This window comes from Clarias gariepinus, chromosome 3, assembly GCF_024256425.1.
Source record: "Clarias gariepinus isolate MV-2021 ecotype Netherlands chromosome 3, CGAR_prim_01v2, whole genome shotgun sequence".
Taxonomy (NCBI): domain Eukaryota; kingdom Metazoa; phylum Chordata; class Actinopteri; order Siluriformes; family Clariidae; genus Clarias; species Clarias gariepinus.
The window spans coordinates 14769371-14788746 of record NC_071102.1 but is presented as its reverse complement, the minus strand read 5'-3'; the positions used below and the strand labels follow the sequence as shown (position 1 = coordinate 14788746).

Below are 19376 nucleotides of genomic sequence, written 5' to 3'. Positions count from 1 at the left end.
ACCGTCTCAGCTCCCTCAGCTCCAGTCAGAACCTGGAGGAGTAGAAACAGGGCTTTTCTCTTCCCTCCTTCCCTCCCTCCTCTCCTTCTGCCTGACTCTTTCAACCTGATTCATTCAAAATTCCACTACAGATTATAAAAACGCACTTTTTAATTTTACTGATTATGGTGAGACATCTGGCTGCATTTGATCCATCTGATAGATCCAGGCAGCGTCAGAGCGCGTGAACGTTAAAAGAAAGAAAAGTTTTGCTAAATTACACGGTACGTGAGAGCGACTGGCTGTCTGAGAATGTTGATCGTACGGAGACGGTGGGATTTGCAGGTGAGATCAGATCAAAAGACAGAGACAGAAAGAGAGGACAGGGGGAGGCGAGGATCGCGGTATTATCTGCATTAAATGCTTTAGGGAAATAGACAGTTGTCCCAGGAGTGCGAGATGCTCCACGCATGGCCATATATCGGGTGTGTTGTCAGTCTGCGCTCCAGCTGGCTCCACTGTGGGAATGTTCAGTGTGTTCAGATGGTGCAGATGGTTCACACAAACACACACCAAACACTGCTTGTCTAACTGAGTCAATACTCTTACTGACCCAGGAACCAAACGCTCTCCATTCAGTCCAACTCGGTAAAGTTGCTTTACAAACAGCATGGAATTGAACTCCACTCCGATTCCACCTCTCACTACACTACCACTACACTACACTACCACTACACTACCACCACACTACACGAGATAGGACTTTATACAGCTTATAATTCAGAAGCCGCACACTGGAACAGGACGCGTCCCGTTCGAAACGTGTGCAGAAATTGCAGTTGGTGCTTTCTCACTGCCCCCCAGCCTGTGTGCACAGGGCTACAGCTGCGGTTTTAGCTTTGTGTAACCTTTGATTTTTATCTAAACTGTAATACGATGAATAAAGAGAGATGTTTCTGCAGAAGAGTGAGAGGCTTCTTCTTTTCTGAAATGCGTCTCAAAGAGATCTTTCTGTCCCGCGTGCACCACAACAAAGGGAACTCATTAACTCGGCTTTGCAATAACACTCCAGCTTATGTGCTTGAAAGATGAAAGACAGAATTAAATATTATGACTGGTTTTAGTGTGTGGAGGGTGTGTGTGTGTGTGTGGGGGGGGGGGGGTTCTCAAAGGGGGCTTCTGGAACTCACAATGCGTTTGTGACTTATAGTCCTTCGTTTCTGTATTATTTTTTGATAATGCGGTGATGATGGATACCACTCTTGACTACTTTTAATTCCTACTCTCATTCGGTTTCAATTTCAGCTCCCTGATGTGTGTGTGTGTGTGTGTGTGTGTGCATGCTTTTCCTGTGCTTTCTGGCTTACTCCGGTTACCTTCCCCAGGTAAAATCAAAGACTCGCACTGTAGACTGACTGGGATTTCCATATTGCCAGTCATGTGCAAGTGTGTGTGTGCTTGTGCCCCGCAGTAAGTTGGCACCCCATCCAGGGTGCGCCCAGCATTTTGCCCTGAGCTCCCTGGGATATACTCCAGGCCCGCTGCAAGCCTACACAGGATAAGCATTATGTATAACGAATGAATGGTAAATGCATGAGTAAAATAGGTTGGACTGTTGACTCTGTGTAAAATAATATCAGTGGCATGATCATTTATTCATGATCATTAATCGTTTTAGGTTTAGTGTTCCTTCTTGGCTCAGTGGTTGGTTTCTCGCCTGCCGTGCTCAAACCCCAGCTCTTGGATGCAGTGCCAGTCCCAAGCCTGGATAAAATGGGGGGGTTGTGTCAGGAAGGGCATCCGGCGTAAAACCTGTGCCGGGTTGTGTACGGATGGGATGGTCCCCTGTGGCGACCCCCTTTGACGGGAGCAGCCGAAAAACCACCACCACCACCAACAACAACAACAACAACAACAACAACAACAACAACAACAACAATCATTTCAGGTTTAGTGAGTTAAAGCAAGGTAAACCTGTGCCATAATTGAAATCAACATGTTGACTATGTGAGAGTTTACAAACTGAAAGTTTTCACTTTGTACTGCGTCAAACTGTGGGCGCGTCTTAAATCGACCACTGGACAGAATTTAATGGAACTTTTTCAGCACTTAGATATCTGTCTGAAGTTTAACCTGCACCAAAAGTGAAATCAACATGTGGAGTAAAAGCAATGTTATGAACTGTTATTATGGATTTAATAATCTTCTCATAATAATAATAATAATAATAATAATATCACTGATTACATTAAACCTGATCAGATTATTTTTACTTTCTACAAATTCTTTTCCAGTTATTGATGGATACTTCAGCTAGTATATATAAATTGTGTGAATTAATTTGGATTTAATATCCACTTTTTACTTATTTTTTTTTTTTTTACTCCAATTAGTGTGTTTGTGTTGTCATCATAAGGAGATCTGTGAGTGCAAAAAGTTTCAAAGGAGGGAGGGGGGAGAAAAAGGAAGAATTTCCTAGCTGCTAATGCCATTTAGGTCTGTGGATATTTTCTTCCCTCAGTGGAAAAGCAGAGCAGGATCAGGGTGGATCACACATGCAGAATGCGCAGGATCCCAGAGTCACAGCAGCATTCCAGGTGCCGGCGAATGCCTGGACTCTGCCACGCCCCCCTCCCGACACACACACCACATTCCATTGGCCGGTTTCTCACCCTGGCTGCGCTCCAGCCAATCACGGCGAGGTATGCAAATGCAGCAGCCGTCCGTTGCGTCTCTGGGAGCAGGCGTGCAGGGTGCGCATGGAGGAGCGCGACGTCAGGGAAAAAAAAAAACACAAAAGGGCCGATAAGAGCGCGGAAACGTGAGCGTGTGTGTGTGTGTGGAAAAAACTACACCTAATACTGCAGACACGACTCGTTCTGAGTTAATGAGTCACACAAGAATGGAAAGTCATTTCTTTGGGAGGAAAGAGCATGAAGCAGAGGAAGAAACTCATTCAGGAGTTAAGATGAATATTCTGTAACTTCTGCAAGTCTAATGCAAGCTGATGCATCATTTATGTCAAGATAAATTATGCATACACCCACACATCTTCTGTTTAATTTCATTTTATTTTAGGAATGCTCTCTTAGGTTCGTAGCTCATTCCAGACTCACACATCTGTTGCTTTAATGGCAGCTCAGATTCTACAAGTCTTATTCTTGCTGGCAGAGCAGCGAACCCAGCTGAGAAAGATCAGATGCCAGACAGCTCCCAGCAGCTGAGACAGATCAGACTCGCTGTCAGAGCCCCAGCTCCCTCAGGGTAATATCTGATCATCACGGAGTCACGCTCATTAATTGCGCTTTATTAATGAGGCAGGCACGAGGGAGAAATCCAGAGGTGCAGAGCGTGCACAGAGGGGGGGAAAAAAAGGTGAGCATGAGTTTCTTCCTCTGTCTATTTCCAGTCACAGTCAGACACAGATTTATTCCCAAATCCTGGCTCTCCCTTCTGAAGTGGTGCTGTACCTCCCAGTCTCTCCCTCCCTCCCTCTCTTTCTCTCGCTCTCTCATCCCTCCTCTTCTGCCTCTTCCTCCTCCTTGTCCTGTTGCTGGTTTTCTAATTCCAGCCTTAGATCGTTCTTAACTCTGCCATCCGGCACAGAGGCTGGGGAACCACAACCACAGCAGACAGTTAGTCAGGGGAAGAGGCAGACGTCATGGACTTCTGTTTCCCTTCCCCCATCCAGTAACCACCAGGGGCCGACGGCTTCTGTCTGGATTTTCACTGCCGTACAAGTCTGTAAGGGTGTTGCTTAAAAAAATAGGGTTATTTTTCAATAATAAAAAAAAATGGAGGCAGGGAAAGTGGAGTTGGTGCACTGCTGATCAGAAGAGCTCTGATTCGAACTCCAGCGCTGCCGAGACGTCACTGCCGGGCCCTTGTGCAAGGCCCTTCATTCTTAATTGCTTAGATACAATCAGGGCGCCAAACTGCAGCCTGATCCCGTAAGAAACTGAAACAATGGATTTCTCTCCAGGGGTGGGAAGTATTCATCGCCTTCGGTGCCAGATGGCACATGGAGACTTAACCATATGCAGAAAAACCGATGGAACGTGCAGTTCACAATGTACATCAGGATTATATTATTTATGAATCCAATCCAGTTGAAATCCAGAGATCCAAATCCGCACAACCCATTGATCAATAGCTTCGGTTTGCAATGCACAATATAGGTTGTATGGTTACACATTTTAGCTGTCCTTGGAGCTCTATTTCTAGTTACAGTGTCAACTCAGGTGCTGCTCGTTATGTTTCAATCAATCCTTGTTTTTTTTACAAACAAAATGCATTCTCGTGAATCATTTAATATACAGGAAAAAAGAGCAATAGTCTTTTGTTTAAAATATCCCAAGAAACAAATCAAATCAGGAATCGTTACACCAGTATCATGAGCGAAATATATCATTCCACTCCTTCAGATTTGCATCGAGGTGGTATTTTACTCTCCATCACAGATCACAAATTAAACATGATTTCCTGTGGGCCTCTGAATCCTCAGACCTTCCTCTGGTTACCTACGCTGTCACATTGCTCCCTTTTTCCTCTTCATTTAAGTGGATTTGAGTTTTCTCAAAATAAAACAGTCAAATAAAGGTCTGACCCAAACCCAACTAGCCAAATGGAGTAGGTCTTCAGTTTCCTAAACTACGGTTTATCTGCTGAACAATAAATATGCATAATGTCATATAAATGCCAGTGTCTATACAGAATATTGCATAGATATTATTTTATAATAAAAGTCCTTTTTTTTTTTTTAGGATTGAACATAACCCCCTATGTTCTCGCTAACTTGCATAGGAAAACAGAGACGATCCATATGTAAATGACCTCAGGGATTTCTGCAAACATTGCACTTGTCTACCATGTTTGCTCTCCGCCTGGAAGGAACACATTCTTTAAAAGCCCTCGTATGGGGGGTCTGATGTGAACCTGGGGCAGGTTCAAGAGCTCAAATGCCACTGCAAAAATGACTGACAAAATGAAAAACTACTGTGTACATTCCTAAACCAGACATGCCTTACTGCTGGGGATGCCGTATAACTGAATCCAAATCCTAAACCTTAGTCTGTTGTAAGCCTGCACCATCCTACCAGTGTGCTCCAGTTTTATCTTCTCCCCTGAAGTGTTTGGACAAGAATAAAGCCTGAATGGGAAGCATGGTATTTATGTGTGTGTGTGTGTGTGTGTGTGTGTGTGTGTGTGTGTGTGTGTCTGGTATATATTTGTATCTGATTTAACCAAACCATACATCAGTGTCACATCTTGCAGTGTGTGTCTCTAATTCAAGTGGCGTGTGGAGCAGCTAAAACCCAACAATATCTGTAAGTCAGTAAAATTACACTGCTATTAACCCAAGCGGCAGGAAATGTCTCTGCGATTTACTCTAGGTTTAGTGTAAGGTTGGGATGCACTGTTACTGCTACCGGAGCTATGATTGGGTGATAGCATGAGCGTGGTGCCATTCAATTTTTGCTTTTCAAACAGTGGAAGTGGGAGACCTCATGTAAAAATCTCACTTACTGCTAGATTTGGTTTTTGACACAGGCAGCATTTTGCTGTTTAATCTGTAACAGATTTGAAACAGCTGATTTTTTTAATCAGCACAAAATGTGGTTAACTGTCATCCTCCATAATGTCAGGAGGACCATACGGACCTGCTAAATGCTCCACGTTGAAATGATTATGTTCCTAAAATTAATTAATAATTTGTGTTCAGATAATACTTCAAAGTGAGTCAGTATCTTTAATAATGTTGAAAAAAATGACAGGAGGATGAAAAAAAAACCCTAAAAAAATAACAAATAAATTCCCTCCCATGATATTCAGGACATTTGTATGCTGATCCTGCTAAACATCCTGCACCAAATATTTTAATGTTCGGGTAACATGGTCGAGTGAATGTTGTTGGATAAGTTAAGTTCAAATGAATCCTCATAAAGTTACGTTTAAAAGATTGACGTCATTTACCCACATCATTTACCTTTACTTTTCATATAAAGGGTGTTCATGTCAAACCGGGACTTTTTATTGTGCAGAATAACAGAGCACAGTTACTGTATAAGACTCACTTAATTTCTCTATATAATCCCCTCCTACGTTATTGCACTTCACTAGTACTTGAATACCATACATTTCTCAGTAACCCAGAGCCATGCTTCCCATCTGAGATACTAGCCTCCCAGGAACTCCTTTAATGGCCCAAGCATGTGGAAATGGCTTGGAGTGAGGTCAGGACTGTACGGGGGATGTGGCAATAACTCCAAGCCAAGTTCCTGTAAAGTGCAAGTGCTGTTGGTGAATAATTGTATGTACGGTTCCCAATGACAGATGTGTCTCTTTAGCGAGTTGGCAAATCCATGGATTTTCAAAGATCAGGTATTTCACTCGCCGTATGTTCCTGGGAGCGACTGCAGTGGTCCTGGTTTGACTTGAACGCCCCTATCTCTAAATGTAATATCAGTAGAAAACCAATGGCACCACAATCATGGCATTTATTAATAATTGTAAATTATTAATAACAATGGCATTAACTATTTATTATTACAACATGATTCTTAAACAGATATGTTAACAGGACCATAAACACAATACCTCAAATGGCCTTTATTAGAGGTATTAGATAAGTGTATTGGAGTTAAAGGTCCAAATCTGTATTTATTTTCTCTAAAGCACATGTAAAGATTCTACAGCATAAGACAGGAATCTAAATTTCAAAACCCTTTGCTTTGCAAGATGCCTATAATGGAAGGCAGTTGTTAGGTCACTCAATGAACCACACAAACTCTTATGAACTTCTTGGGTCAAAGGTACTTGTAAATTTAGATGTAAATCTTTGTAATTAGTTCTTCGTGGGATGCTGTTTCCTTTTTCAGACCAAATAATTGATAGTTATGCATAACCAATGTAGTCAGCTTCGCTCGAAATAAATGTGGCGTTAAGTGCCTCGTACCGCATAACCTTCGAGAAAATGAAAGGAACCAGAATAACTTTTCATTGTATTTCTTCAGGGCTCCAGAATTTAATATGATGTTATACGCCTAGGGAAGACCTTCTAACATTTCATTGTCAGGCTTCTACTGTAATGATTTACTGTACTGTAAGACTTCTATTAGAAAGTAGAAAACCAAAAAGAAAACGGGTTTCTGTTCGCTTTCTTTCAAGAATGTGAAGTATTGCACTTGCATCGAATTGACGTGAGACAGCTTCATCTACACCACCCTAGGAAATCTCAGCTAGCTTAACGACCCCTAGGTTCTCAGAGCCGCGGGACATGACAACGATCTCTCTTCTCTGAGCGACAGGTAACTGCACTGTATCCGCCCAGTGCTGTGGGTGCTGTAGGTCCGCTCTATCTGATCTGAAATCTACTTGCTAGCATTATGCTACAGGGTCCGGGTTCGATTCCCGTCTGTGTGCATGGAAGTTTTAATGTTCTTGTCGTGCTTGTTGGGGTTCCTCTGGGTACTCCAGTTTCCCTCCCACATGGTTTTCCCAAATTTCCCTGTGTGAATGAGTATGTGTATGTGTGTGTGCCCTGCGATTGATTGTCACCCCGTCCAGGGTGTCCCCTGCCTCATGACCCAAGTCTCCTGCGATAGGCTCCAGGCCCCCTGTATACAGGATAGGCGATACAGATGGTGAGTAAGTGATCTATATACAGTATGTTCAGGGCACATTGGAGACTCAGAGGGGAAAAGAAATGATTAGGAGTTCTCTTTTAAACCAGTACCAACTGGTCACTTTAGAGTCAACGCAGCTAAAGATACCTTCCGAACCTTTTGTCTAAAGCTTTTTTAGCCAAGGAAAGGGGTGCAGCTTTCAGAAGAGTGAGTGAGTATAGAGAGAGAGAGAGAGAGAGATAGAGAAAACACCTCACTCTGTCTAATTGTCCTCATCTGTGATGGAGTCAAGAGATATGCATATTTAACCTTTTGATGCCAAACTCCATGACGTCATCACGCAAGAACACCGTCAGAACCACGACAGGCTAACAATGCTGCTGTCGAAATGTTACGCAACGACGTTCAGCCGTAGGGGGCTATTGTTATTCTTTTCAGTTCATTACTCAGAGACGTAAATAACGTCTAACAGGTGGCTGCTGTAAAGCAGTGAAATTGAAACTAAATCTGACACATGGTAAAAAGCCAGGGAGAAGTAAACCATTCGTCAATTTCAATCTATTTCCAGGGAATGAACTTCAGTTAAAGGTAAAATGCTTGGCATGAAGTAAAATGAACCTGAGAGTAATGCACATGGTTCTCTCCTCCATCATCCCTTCTCCTTCTCTTTGTGTATATTGGAAATGATCTAAGTATTCTAAACCCTCATTGTAGTCTGGAGTGCAGGAATGCATCTCCCATCTCCTCTCCTCCCTTTAAGATGATTCTCTCCTCCACCATCTCCGCTTTCCTTCTTCCTCCTCTCTGACACTCCTAAAATCCCCAAAGCATCGGGCTTGGATGCCAAAGCTCCTACAACTCCTAGAAGTATCGTTTCCCATCATCACAGGCAGTAAAAAAAAAAAAACAGATACTAATCAGATGAATTTGTTAAATTAAAGCGTTACAAATGTACTGAGAGTTGTTTCGCTTTACTTGACCTGTTTGTAAGGATCAGGAATTAGATCGCATTAGAAAAATAGGTTCCCATAAGACTAGCATGACCTTTCCTTTCATGACTCTACAATCACAGAACATCACAGAACATTGCAAACACACCTACTGGTTCTTTACTGTTCAGGACAGGTGAGACTCGCCCGACCTGTAAGTGCCGTAACTGTTGTTTATAAAAGGGATTCAGACATACTTAGCAAACCGCACTCGCATGGAACAAAGGCTCACAAAATGCATTATGCAAATAAGCTTGCCGGGTCTGCGGCATGCCAATTTTCTATGAACTGACGTAGCTGTTACAGTGCGTCACAGAAGAAAGAATATATATATAAAAATAAAAAAAAGTGTACTTTTTCATAACTCCTGATCTCACGTTTCCGACCCACTGGTTTTAAATGTTAGAGATGATTGGTTTTAGATTAGACTCTTTATACTCTAATGGTCGTAAAAAGTGTTGATTAATTGTCCATAACAGAAGTTCTGACAGTAATTCTGGCTGTAGTTGAAATCCTAATTTCAGGTCGCAAGCGGCCTGGAGCCTGTCCCAGAGAGGATGACGGAGTAAAACAGTGGACGGGGCGCCAGCCCATCAAATGACACAGAAACTCACACACCCAATTACACACTAATGGCAATGTAGAAACAGCAATCAGCCTGCAGTCCATATTTAGACTCTGGGAGGAAACCAGAATTCTCTGAGGGAGAACATGCAAGCTCCATGCACAGACCAGAGGTGAGATTCGACCCCTCAACCCGGGAGGTGAGAGGCAATAGTGCCAATCACAGATTAGTTTGGTGCCTGCTCCACTATAGAAAGTCATAACTTACCAAGGAATAAAAACATACACCTGGTTATGTGTCATTAATGTGGTGAAGGTTGTTGTAAGAAGAGCTCCAGTTTTATAGAAGGCCTTGAGCATGTGAATGCTTTGCAATGTTTAAGTCCCGCAATGTCAATTTTTTCACGTTTATCAACGGAGTCACCATTTTGTTTGATTCGCAAGATCTGGGACAGGTTTTACGCCGGATGCCGTTCCTGTTGCAACCCTCCCATTCCCTAACCGGGCTTGGGACCAGAACTGTATGCACTGGCTTGGGTTGCAGGGTTAGAGTTCATACAGTACCAATGACCCAAAAGGAGCTACCTGGCAGAATCCCTGACCCTTTGATCACTAACCTGAAATCTCAACCACCTGCCCCACCACGGCCCTGTCAATCTTTGGAAAATTGACTGTAGTGGAATAAAAAGCATTGGTGCGTTCTGTTATATAAAAGTCGACTTTTGTTGTTGATTGTTTTTCCGCTAACAGCATGTTTAACAGGTTACTGTTACTCATTTTATTAGAAAGCTAGAGCAAGATGGTTAGCGGTTAGCACAGTTGCCTCACACTCTTGGATTGGGGGTGTAAATTGTGTATCTGGTCTGCACATGCGGAGTTTGCAGATTCTCCCTGTGCTCTGTGGGTTCCTCTGGGTACTCCGGTTTCCCCCACAGTCCAAAATCATGGAGGGGCGTCTCCCGCAAGCAGTACTTAAAAAAATGAATGTTTGAGAAAGCTAATTCGTTTACTTATATCGACTAGCTAGCTATCTGTGTGATCAGGAGCATGGCCAGATATACTGTATACTGAGATATATTTATAGATCCTAGCTGTGGACATGTTTTCTGATCTCCCGTCTCTCCCCATGTCAATAAACACTGTATACCTCTATTAAAGCCACACACACACATGCATACTGTAGAAAAATGAGGGAAATTGACTGTTTTTCCAATTTAGGCAGTGATTAATTTTTGTTTCTATTTCAGGATAACGCAATAACACTACAAATGTAATTAGTGCACTATAATCTCTCATTCTCAAAATAAACCTGGGCATAAAAGAAGTTAGTGACTTTAATAAAATCAACATCTTTCTGCTCAACTTCTTCCAAGTCCAGCAGGATCTTAAACAAACAGTAGAATGTGACTTCCACCCATAAACATGAGCCGTGCAATTACCCTAAACTTTGGGTCTACACGCACACACACAACCACAGAGTGAAGGAATTCCTGGTTATAAATAAATCTCTGAAATGACCCACCTACACTTATACCCCATAATGGCAGAGTAAAACAAATGCACTCTATTATCTATGCCTAAGGGTGTGGGGTGTGGGGTGTGCATGTGTGTGTGTGTGTGTGTGTGTGTGTAGACTGGGGGTACTAAATGTTGCTTCTTCCCTGAAGGAACAAAGTAAGCTATTCATTGAACCTGTCAGGGCAAGAATCTCACATACTCACCTCAGAGCAGAGCGACACACAGAGCACTCATACACACACATAATTCTGGTGCCCCCCCCCCCCTCTCTCTCTCTCTCCAGCTGCGGCATAAACATATGCATCTAGCAGTTAACTTACCAAGACCTTTTAACATCCCCTCTCTTATTCTCGCTGCATGTTTTTATTTTTCCGCTCTCAGCATTATATTAGCAAGGACTTGACTCGCACAGCTGCTACTAAGCACCAGACATCTGGACTGAATCCTTTGTAGACGTAAATACACATTCATATATACACACACACACACACACACACCACCGGTCAAGTCAGCCCTAACACAGGGTGAACTCTTAGAGCGGTTACCAAAAGATCCTAGGTTGAACATTGAGGCAGTTTGGGACAACAGTAGGCTGCTTGTCTGTGGATGTCGTACCTTACAGACTGCAAGCTGTTTCATTTCAGTGGCCTGATATTCATCAGCTTCTGTGAAGCAAAAAAGGTCAAAGCCTAAATAAAGGCTGCCTGGTCTTGCCTGGACGCGTATACCCGAGCATGCACTGTTTATGTCTCAGGCCTTACTGAGGACTAGCTTGTGCCTGGCATGAGTGCGTCATTGACCAAATCAAGCCATGCCCGAGGGGGGGTATTAATGAATCACATATGGATGCTACTCCTCGGCACTCTTGTGGTACTTATTAATACTGCACTGATTTAACCTGACAGCAGAACAGGAGAGATTTCTGCACTGGAGAGATATGCTGCTGTAGATAAATAAAGATTTGCCCTGGCTTTGGTATCTGAAATACTTATAGTCTCACCTGGTGACTATAGATTTCTACCAGCTGCCGTAAACATAAGGCCTATGACACTCGTACTGAATGTCCTTTCAGCTCACTTAGCATCACCTGATTTATACAGTGGTTTGAGTAATGATGTATAATCTCATTATCCATGTCACCCAAAACAGAACAGGATACCTTTTGAGTTTCAAAGTTTGTTCTACAGGTCATGGCAGTGAGATTTTTTTCCTCGTAGCTGTCACCTCTGGCTTTCTTGGTGAGCCTTGGTAAAAGCACTGCATCGATTGAATTGAATTGAATGAAATGATGTGATGATCAGGTGAAGGTATTGCATGTGGTTGGAAAGGAACATTCTGGAACAATCTGAATCCAAACTTTTTTTTTTCGAAAAAGTGTCATTGACACTGTTGGTGTTAGTACATTTTCGACGATTATGATCATAAGATTAAATGGAGCTGAGAATGGCAGACAAGAGACACATCAAAGCAGAGCATGAAAACCAAGGAGTGATGTTCTAGCCCTCTAGCTGATGTGTGAAACATCTCTAATTAAAATGTTGCAGTTTACTTGTGTGTAGCCTTTGATCTCAGTGCAGACCCTCAGCCTGCTGTGTGCAGCTTCTTCAGGAGCCGGATGCAAGAACCAGGATCTGGGCTTCTTTGGGGGCGTGGCCTAATAAGTGCACAACGTTCAACTCCGCCCAGTTGGTTCAAAGCCCCGCCCATTGGTACTGGAGGAAAGCGCTTCCGCTGTCCCAGCTGTGCAAACTTCACAGCTGGCTAACTCCAGACTTTTTGTTTAGACTTAATTTGCAGGAGAATGACAAACAAACATGCAAGTGAGCAAATGTGCACCAAGACCTGCAAATAAAGCGGTGCACTCATGGACGTCTAATGACAGTTTATATATATATATATATATATATAGTGATTTAATTTTATTTTATTATAAAGACATCTTATAACCAATACAATCTTATAAAAGTGTTCTTGATTATCATTTTTTTTTCTTTAGATGAACCAGTTGCAGGAAATGATCAATATGAGGAGAATCAGTACTCACCACATTACTGAGGAAGTCGGACTCGTTCAGGTCCTCCAGGTCCAACAGGTTGGGATTTTGAAAAAGTTTGTCCGGGGCGAAACTGTCCAATATGGTGTCCATCCTGGCGATGAACTGAACTCGATTGGATAAATGATCAGGTCTCAGCTGGGAGAAAAGCTGCACACTGATGAAATCAGACAGGAAATCTCAGCCCTGGTGCAGGCTAAGCCACTCGCAGGGGTCTGATCGGTGATGTCTCCTTCATCCGAGGCGGAGTAACGCGCTGCTGCGGGATTCACTCAGTCCGCTTCACGAGCCGCGTGCGCGTGCGTGCGTGCGTGCGTGTCTCTGCTAAATGCCTCATTCATCAGCGTTGTCCCCAAGACGCAGCCGAGCTTATTAATATTATAATGAGCCCCGCCCACTCCTCGCCGTTTAAACACGCTCCGGTCACGCCTACCGCTCTATGTCCTTAAAGAGACAGTACTCATTTTACTCTGGGGTTTAAACCTTTTAGTTAAATGGTTAAAACTAAAACTAAAATGATCGGCTTAAATGTAATCAGCCTTCTGTCTAACTTATTCATGCCTTTGTTAAAACTAAGTTGTACTTATTTCCCCGTACACTCCCTGTTCAGTAAGCGAAAAAAACTTAAGATTTTTTTTTAAACGACTCCAGTGTGTTAAAATTCACTTCAGCGTTGTTCTATCAGTGGTGAAAATATGAACTAAGAACCGTGAAGAATATTCAGTTTATCTTTTCTAATTAATATCTATTGGCGCAGATGTGTGTTCACATTGAGCAAGTAGTTTATTCTAAAGTAGATTATTAAATCCGGAACATAACTGTTCATAACATCGCTTTTACTCAACATTTTGATTTCACTTTTATGCTGCAGGTTAAATTTCAGGTACATAGTCTAATTCTGTCCAGCGGTCTATTTAAGATGCGCCCATTGTCAAAAATTTCGTTCTCTAATCTGGCACAAAACTGCTCATAACTGCACTTATGGTGCAAGTTTATCTTCAGGCATATACCGAAGTACTGACTGAAGTTTCATTAAATTCAGTTGAGACAGTTTTGCATGATGCTGTGACAAAATCTGGCTGAACTGACATATAGACAGACAGACAGACAGAATATTTGTCTAAGACAGGTTTCAGGCCATCCAATGGATAAAACGTGAAGAGTTCTGACCAATGTACAGGCAAAACCTTTTTTTTTATTGATATAGATATCTATGAAGTCTTCCCAAACCCTACCTATAACCAATAGCACTCAGTAAAACATTAAAATATTAACAATTAGAAACTTAATGAAGTGTAGAGTGGCATAACCTTTTTTTGAGCGCAACACAGACAATATGATTAACTGAATTTAATGTCATTTTAACCAACTATACAAACATAACTGAGCGAAAAAAAGGGGGGAGTGACATGGGCAGAGAAATAGCACAGACACACATGATCACATGATTTTTTTTTTTTTTTGGTTGTTTCCATTTGATAAAATAAATAAAAAATGCTAATTTTGAGAGTTTTACCAGATATATCTGAAAACCCAAATAGACAGTTTGATGTCTAAAGCCATCTAAAGGCTTCTATGAAAGCTTAATTTTTTCAAAATCATCAGTGACCTATGCTGTTTTGCTGGCACCCATCTATAAACTGCAAACCTTCCAATAAAGAACTCAGTGCCTTAACTTTCTGGGCTATCACTACCCCAAACTCATTTTAACTTAAAGAGAGCACCCAGATTTGAACCAGGGAGTGCTTCATCTATAGTCAGATGCTCTACCACTGAGCTACACCTCTTCACGAAGTTAAATCCCTGACCGGGAATAGAACCCGGGCCGCGCTGGTGTGAGCACCAAATCCCAGCCACTAGACCATGAGGGACACATACTTAAATACTTAAACGGGAGCGTAATTTATTTTTTATGTACACCAATGACAGGCTGTTTGTATACACCCCTCTTAAATGTTGTACACATTAATTAATTAAAATGTTGGGACAATTTGCATCTCATGCACACACAATAGCATCTTGCTCACTGTCACTGTGTAATATAATCTCTCTCTCTCTCTCTCTCTCTCTCTCTCTCTCTCTCTCTCTCCCCTAAGGAAGTCATCCCTAGGGCATCTTAACAGACTAATTAATAGTACTGTATATCATTTTTATGAACATGAGATAAAAACCTCTTAAGGACACTTGAGTCTAAAGGCCATTTACAGACAATGGGTTAGTTTACATGTCCACTGGGTTTAAGAATTTAATTGACAAGGAGTGTACTGTAAAGCACATAGCTTTAGTGGTTGGTGGATGATTTACCTTTTATTTAGTCATATTTAGTAATTGTGTAATGGTTTAAGTTTCATGGTGGATCTGGATCCACTGGGCACAGGGCAGGGAGGAACACTGTTGTGAAGAACACAAAGGAAACCCAGGTAAACATGATGATCAAACCAGTGTCTCTGGAACTTTGGGTCCATCATGTCACCACATGGTGCGTCTTGACATTTGCAACAATTCGCAAAAAACAACAACAGTGTGACAAAAGAATTCCTTGTATGTAGATCAGAGGTGTCCAAATTATCCAGGAAGGGCTGGTGTGCATTCAAAACATGTAGCTCAACCACCTTATAGGCCAAGATCAACTGAGTATGCAGGTAAAATCAGGTGTGGCTTCATTACATTTAACCCCAAGTCACACCTGATTTCATAGAAACCCCTGACATAGAGCAACAAAGGGTTAGCCTTTTGTCTTCTTTGAAATGCTGAAGAACAGTGGATCTAAGGAAGGATGTATTTAATGATTTTAAAAAAATGTATTAACATATTTTAGACAATAATCGCTCTATTTTAGGGTTCTTAAATAAATTACATGTTCAAAATGAACAAATCTACATTTTTCAGGATGGAATCATCAATTATATAAAATGTTCTTAATCAGCATCATTGCTAATAGCATGAAGAAGTTAAGTTAAGCCTTTATTTGTCACATATACATTAGTGAAATTCCTTCTTCGCATACCCCAGCGTAACTGGGGTCAGAGCGCAGGGTCACCCATGATACAGCAACAATGGAGCAGTTAGGGTTAAGGGCCTTGCTCAAGGGCCCCACAGTGGCAACATGATGGAGCTGGGAATCGAACCGCTGATCTTCCAATCAGTAACTTAGTGCCTTAGCCATGACTGCCCATAGATGTCATAGGTATTTTGAAACGTAATGTATACCATACTGTATGTATAGTCGTCTTCTTCTTCTTCTTTCTGTCATCTTCAGGTAGGAAGGTAATGCTTTAAGCCTAAAGATAAAAATGCTGATTATTATTTTTTTCTTTTTTTTAGATTCTGTGCAGAGGTTTGCATTTTGCCCTGTGTCGAGGTGGGTTTCTTGGGTTCCTCCTGCTTTCTAAAATATCACTGTAGGTAGATTGAGTATTCAAAATTCAACATATTGTTTGTACAGTATATGTGTGTGTGTGTGTGTGTGTGTGTGTGTGTGCATAGCATGCAAGCTGCAATGGAATGGCATTGCACCCACTGTTCCCAGGTTAGACTTTCTTAACTGCAGCCAGGATATACTGAGAATGAGGAATTTTTATTTTTACTGATCAGTGCAGAAATATACTAATAACCAAAAAAAAAAAAAAAACGAACTAAAACTGCTGGCGGTTTACTAGAGTTACATAGACTTACATAGTGTTTTGTAAAGTAGCATGTGGCATAAATGCATCTTGTTTGTTCTTGTGAAAAGATGAATTAGTACATGAGACAACACATGAATTAACGTCTAACATGAAAGATAATCTATTATCTAGTCTTAACACACTCTTATAGCACTATATTGAAATGTCCTGTGGGTACAGTTCTCTTCCCTGCTCGGTGGTCCAGATTACAGGGTCTCATTAACATAGCTAGGATCCAGGTGTGACCCTGTTACTGCGTTTTAAAACCTATATTACCTGCAACTGTAATACAGCTTTCACATGCTTTCCATACCCTGCTGTATGGGAAAACGTTTTAGAATCTAGTCTAAAGAGAGTCTGATCTGTTAAAACCTGTTCAATAAAGAATCCATTTTAAAATCATATTAAAGCCAACATACAGTATGGACACCAAAAATCACCTATTCTTAAAAGCCAAAAAAAAAAAAAAAAAAAAAAAAAACAAGACCAAAAAATGTATTCATTAAAAAAGAACTCATTTAGCAGTGCTGTACTGTACGCAGCTCCTGCACATTCGTTCTTTATATGAATAATCAGCTTTTCTGAGACAATCCCTGAGGTTTGTGGCCATGGTTAAGGCTTTCTTTAGATCCAGCTTCACTCAGCAGTACAACAAAGTTAAATTTAGTTGGGCCATAATATTACTGACACCACTTTTGTCCTTCTTTTTTCTTTTCAAATGTACTGTACACTGCCCGGCAAAAAAAAAATCACCATTAATTACTGCAATGATGACTATGTTTCAGATAGCCACAATTCTTTCAGCAAAATCCCAAGTACTGTATATTTCTGACCTCCATATGTCTTGATATGCAAGTGCGGTGGTTGTTAATGGGACCTTTAATGGTTACTGTGTACCATTAGTACATTAGTACATTAGTTTGTACGTTGCAACAGTTAATCTTATTTTTCTAACATATTTCTCTTATTACAGTATATTTTACTTTGTACAGCACATTTTACTAGTTAATTTTATTTTTTTACGTATTTCTTTTATTCATATTATTTCTTATGTATAAGCTTTTACTATTTTTTTAAGGTCACTGGCAGTCGTATAAGCATTTCACTGCATATCGTACTGTGTATGACTGAAATTTGAATTTGAATTTGAATTTGTGTGATTACAGGCTGTGGCCTAATGGGAATTCTGACTAGAACTGTTAATATATAACAATAAAACCATAAATATATTCTAAATCTGTAAATGAATGGACAGCATTAGGCCATTTCCCAATAGGAAGAAAAATCTAATACAGTTTTTCATTTAATTTAGCATAGAACTAAAATTAATAACTTAGCATTTAAACCACCCGAATTTCAAAAAAAAAAAGAAAGTATTGTGCTATCAAAGTAATATTTGTTGTTTGCCAGCTGTTTAAGCCTATACATCCAGACATCTGTTAGTAAGGGATTGGGTCTCCATAAGCAGTAAACTTCAATGCTCATAGGCATACAGTAGGTTCGACAATTCTAAAAAAAGGTCCTGGGGAAATAATCAATCCTATTACAAAAGATAGGGTTAGAAAAAAGCCTAAATTTCCCAAAGGTGCCCAGTTCTGACTGTAATGCCCACAACACAAAATTAACATCATTTCCAAAACTATCTTTCAGTGAGTTTTGTCAGAGCCGTATTTTTAACAGTAGTACTTCTAAGAAATTGTTTAGTCTGGATGAAGGAGGAAGTGAGCTTAGGAAACTTAAGGATGTATACACCATAAGTAATACTTTGTTAAAGCACTTTTTGCTTGTAATGCAGCAGTCAGTCTTTTGGGGGTATATACCAACAACACATGCTGATTTGGCAGTTTTATCTCACTCCAGATTTTTTGTTTTTTAAGTTCAGCCTTTATTTGTCATGTGTACATTACCACACAGTGAAATTCTTTATTCTTTGCATATCCGAGCTTTTGTTAGTGAGCAGGGGTCTGACGGTCAGCCATTATACAGTGCCCCTGGAGCAGACAGGGTTAAGGGTCTTGCTCAAGGGCAACCTAGTGGAGCTGGGATTCGAACTGCCTACTTTCCGATCAGTAATTTAAAACCTTAACACACTGAGTCCCCACCGTCCCATATTGCAAGAGGGTCTTCAGTGGTCTCTTCAATACTGTAGATTTAGATCCGGGGTTGGACTGGGCCACTACAAGACATTTGTTTAATATTTCTAATGCCAGGATTTCTATTTGTTTTTTCTCAACAAAATCTCTTTATGAATAATGCCCTAAACAGAGCTCTATTTTGTCCCCTGGTTAAGACAGTTTTGTCCAGTTAGTCTCTGGTAGGACTCTGGCTGGTACATGGTGTGGGTTAAGGGCTGGACAGACCGTCTCTTCGGATTCCTTGGACAGTTCAGACTGTGTGCTCTCTGCTGGAGAGGTTGATATTTGTCCTTTTCGAAGAGCTTGGTTGGGACATGTGGTTACCAGGTTGACACTAAAGGAAGGACCTTCAGATGAGGCTCTGCAGTGGAGCTCATTGGGTTAATCTCTGCAAGAAGTTCTGCAGGGAAGCCCGGCTTGGATAAAGTGGATTGCTCTGAAGTCTGATATTGAATCCCCTGCATCAGTCTTGCATTGTGTCAGGCATTAAAATAAGAAGCAAAGATGAAAATGCAGACTTGACTTTATGGAACATAGAGAAACCACAAGCAGGAATGGGAACTAAAGTATGAGATGAGATAGCAAAGCCTAAAGGGCAACATGGTGCAATCACAACAGCAAAGCAATAGATGTAAGATTATGTTAAACAGAAACCTGAAATTAAAATACATTAAACTCAGATCAGGTAATCAGGGCATGTGACATGCAGCGTCTAATCGGAATGAAATGAGACATGAAATGAGTAACGATACAAAAAGCAGTGGAAGTCCTTTCTGAGGGCTTGAATATAAGGGGGAGTACTGTGACAGTTGGTTGCTATGTCACATGAAAGGCGGAAAAAAGATCTG

General features: G+C 41.1%; 1 protein-coding gene across 1 annotated transcript in view; it reads right to left on the bottom strand.

Annotated features, from left to right (window-relative positions):
- Positions 1–13039, bottom strand: part of creb3l1 (cAMP responsive element binding protein 3-like 1) — a 41237-nt gene extending 28198 nt beyond the window's left edge. Inside the window, exon 1 of the mRNA XM_053491432.1 lies at positions 12720–13039. Coding sequence (XP_053347407.1) covers positions 12720–12821 — 102 coding nt within the window. The 5' untranslated portion in view covers positions 12822–13039. The remainder of the gene's footprint in view (positions 1–12719) is intronic.
- Between the last annotated feature and the right edge of the window lie 6337 nt (positions 13040–19376).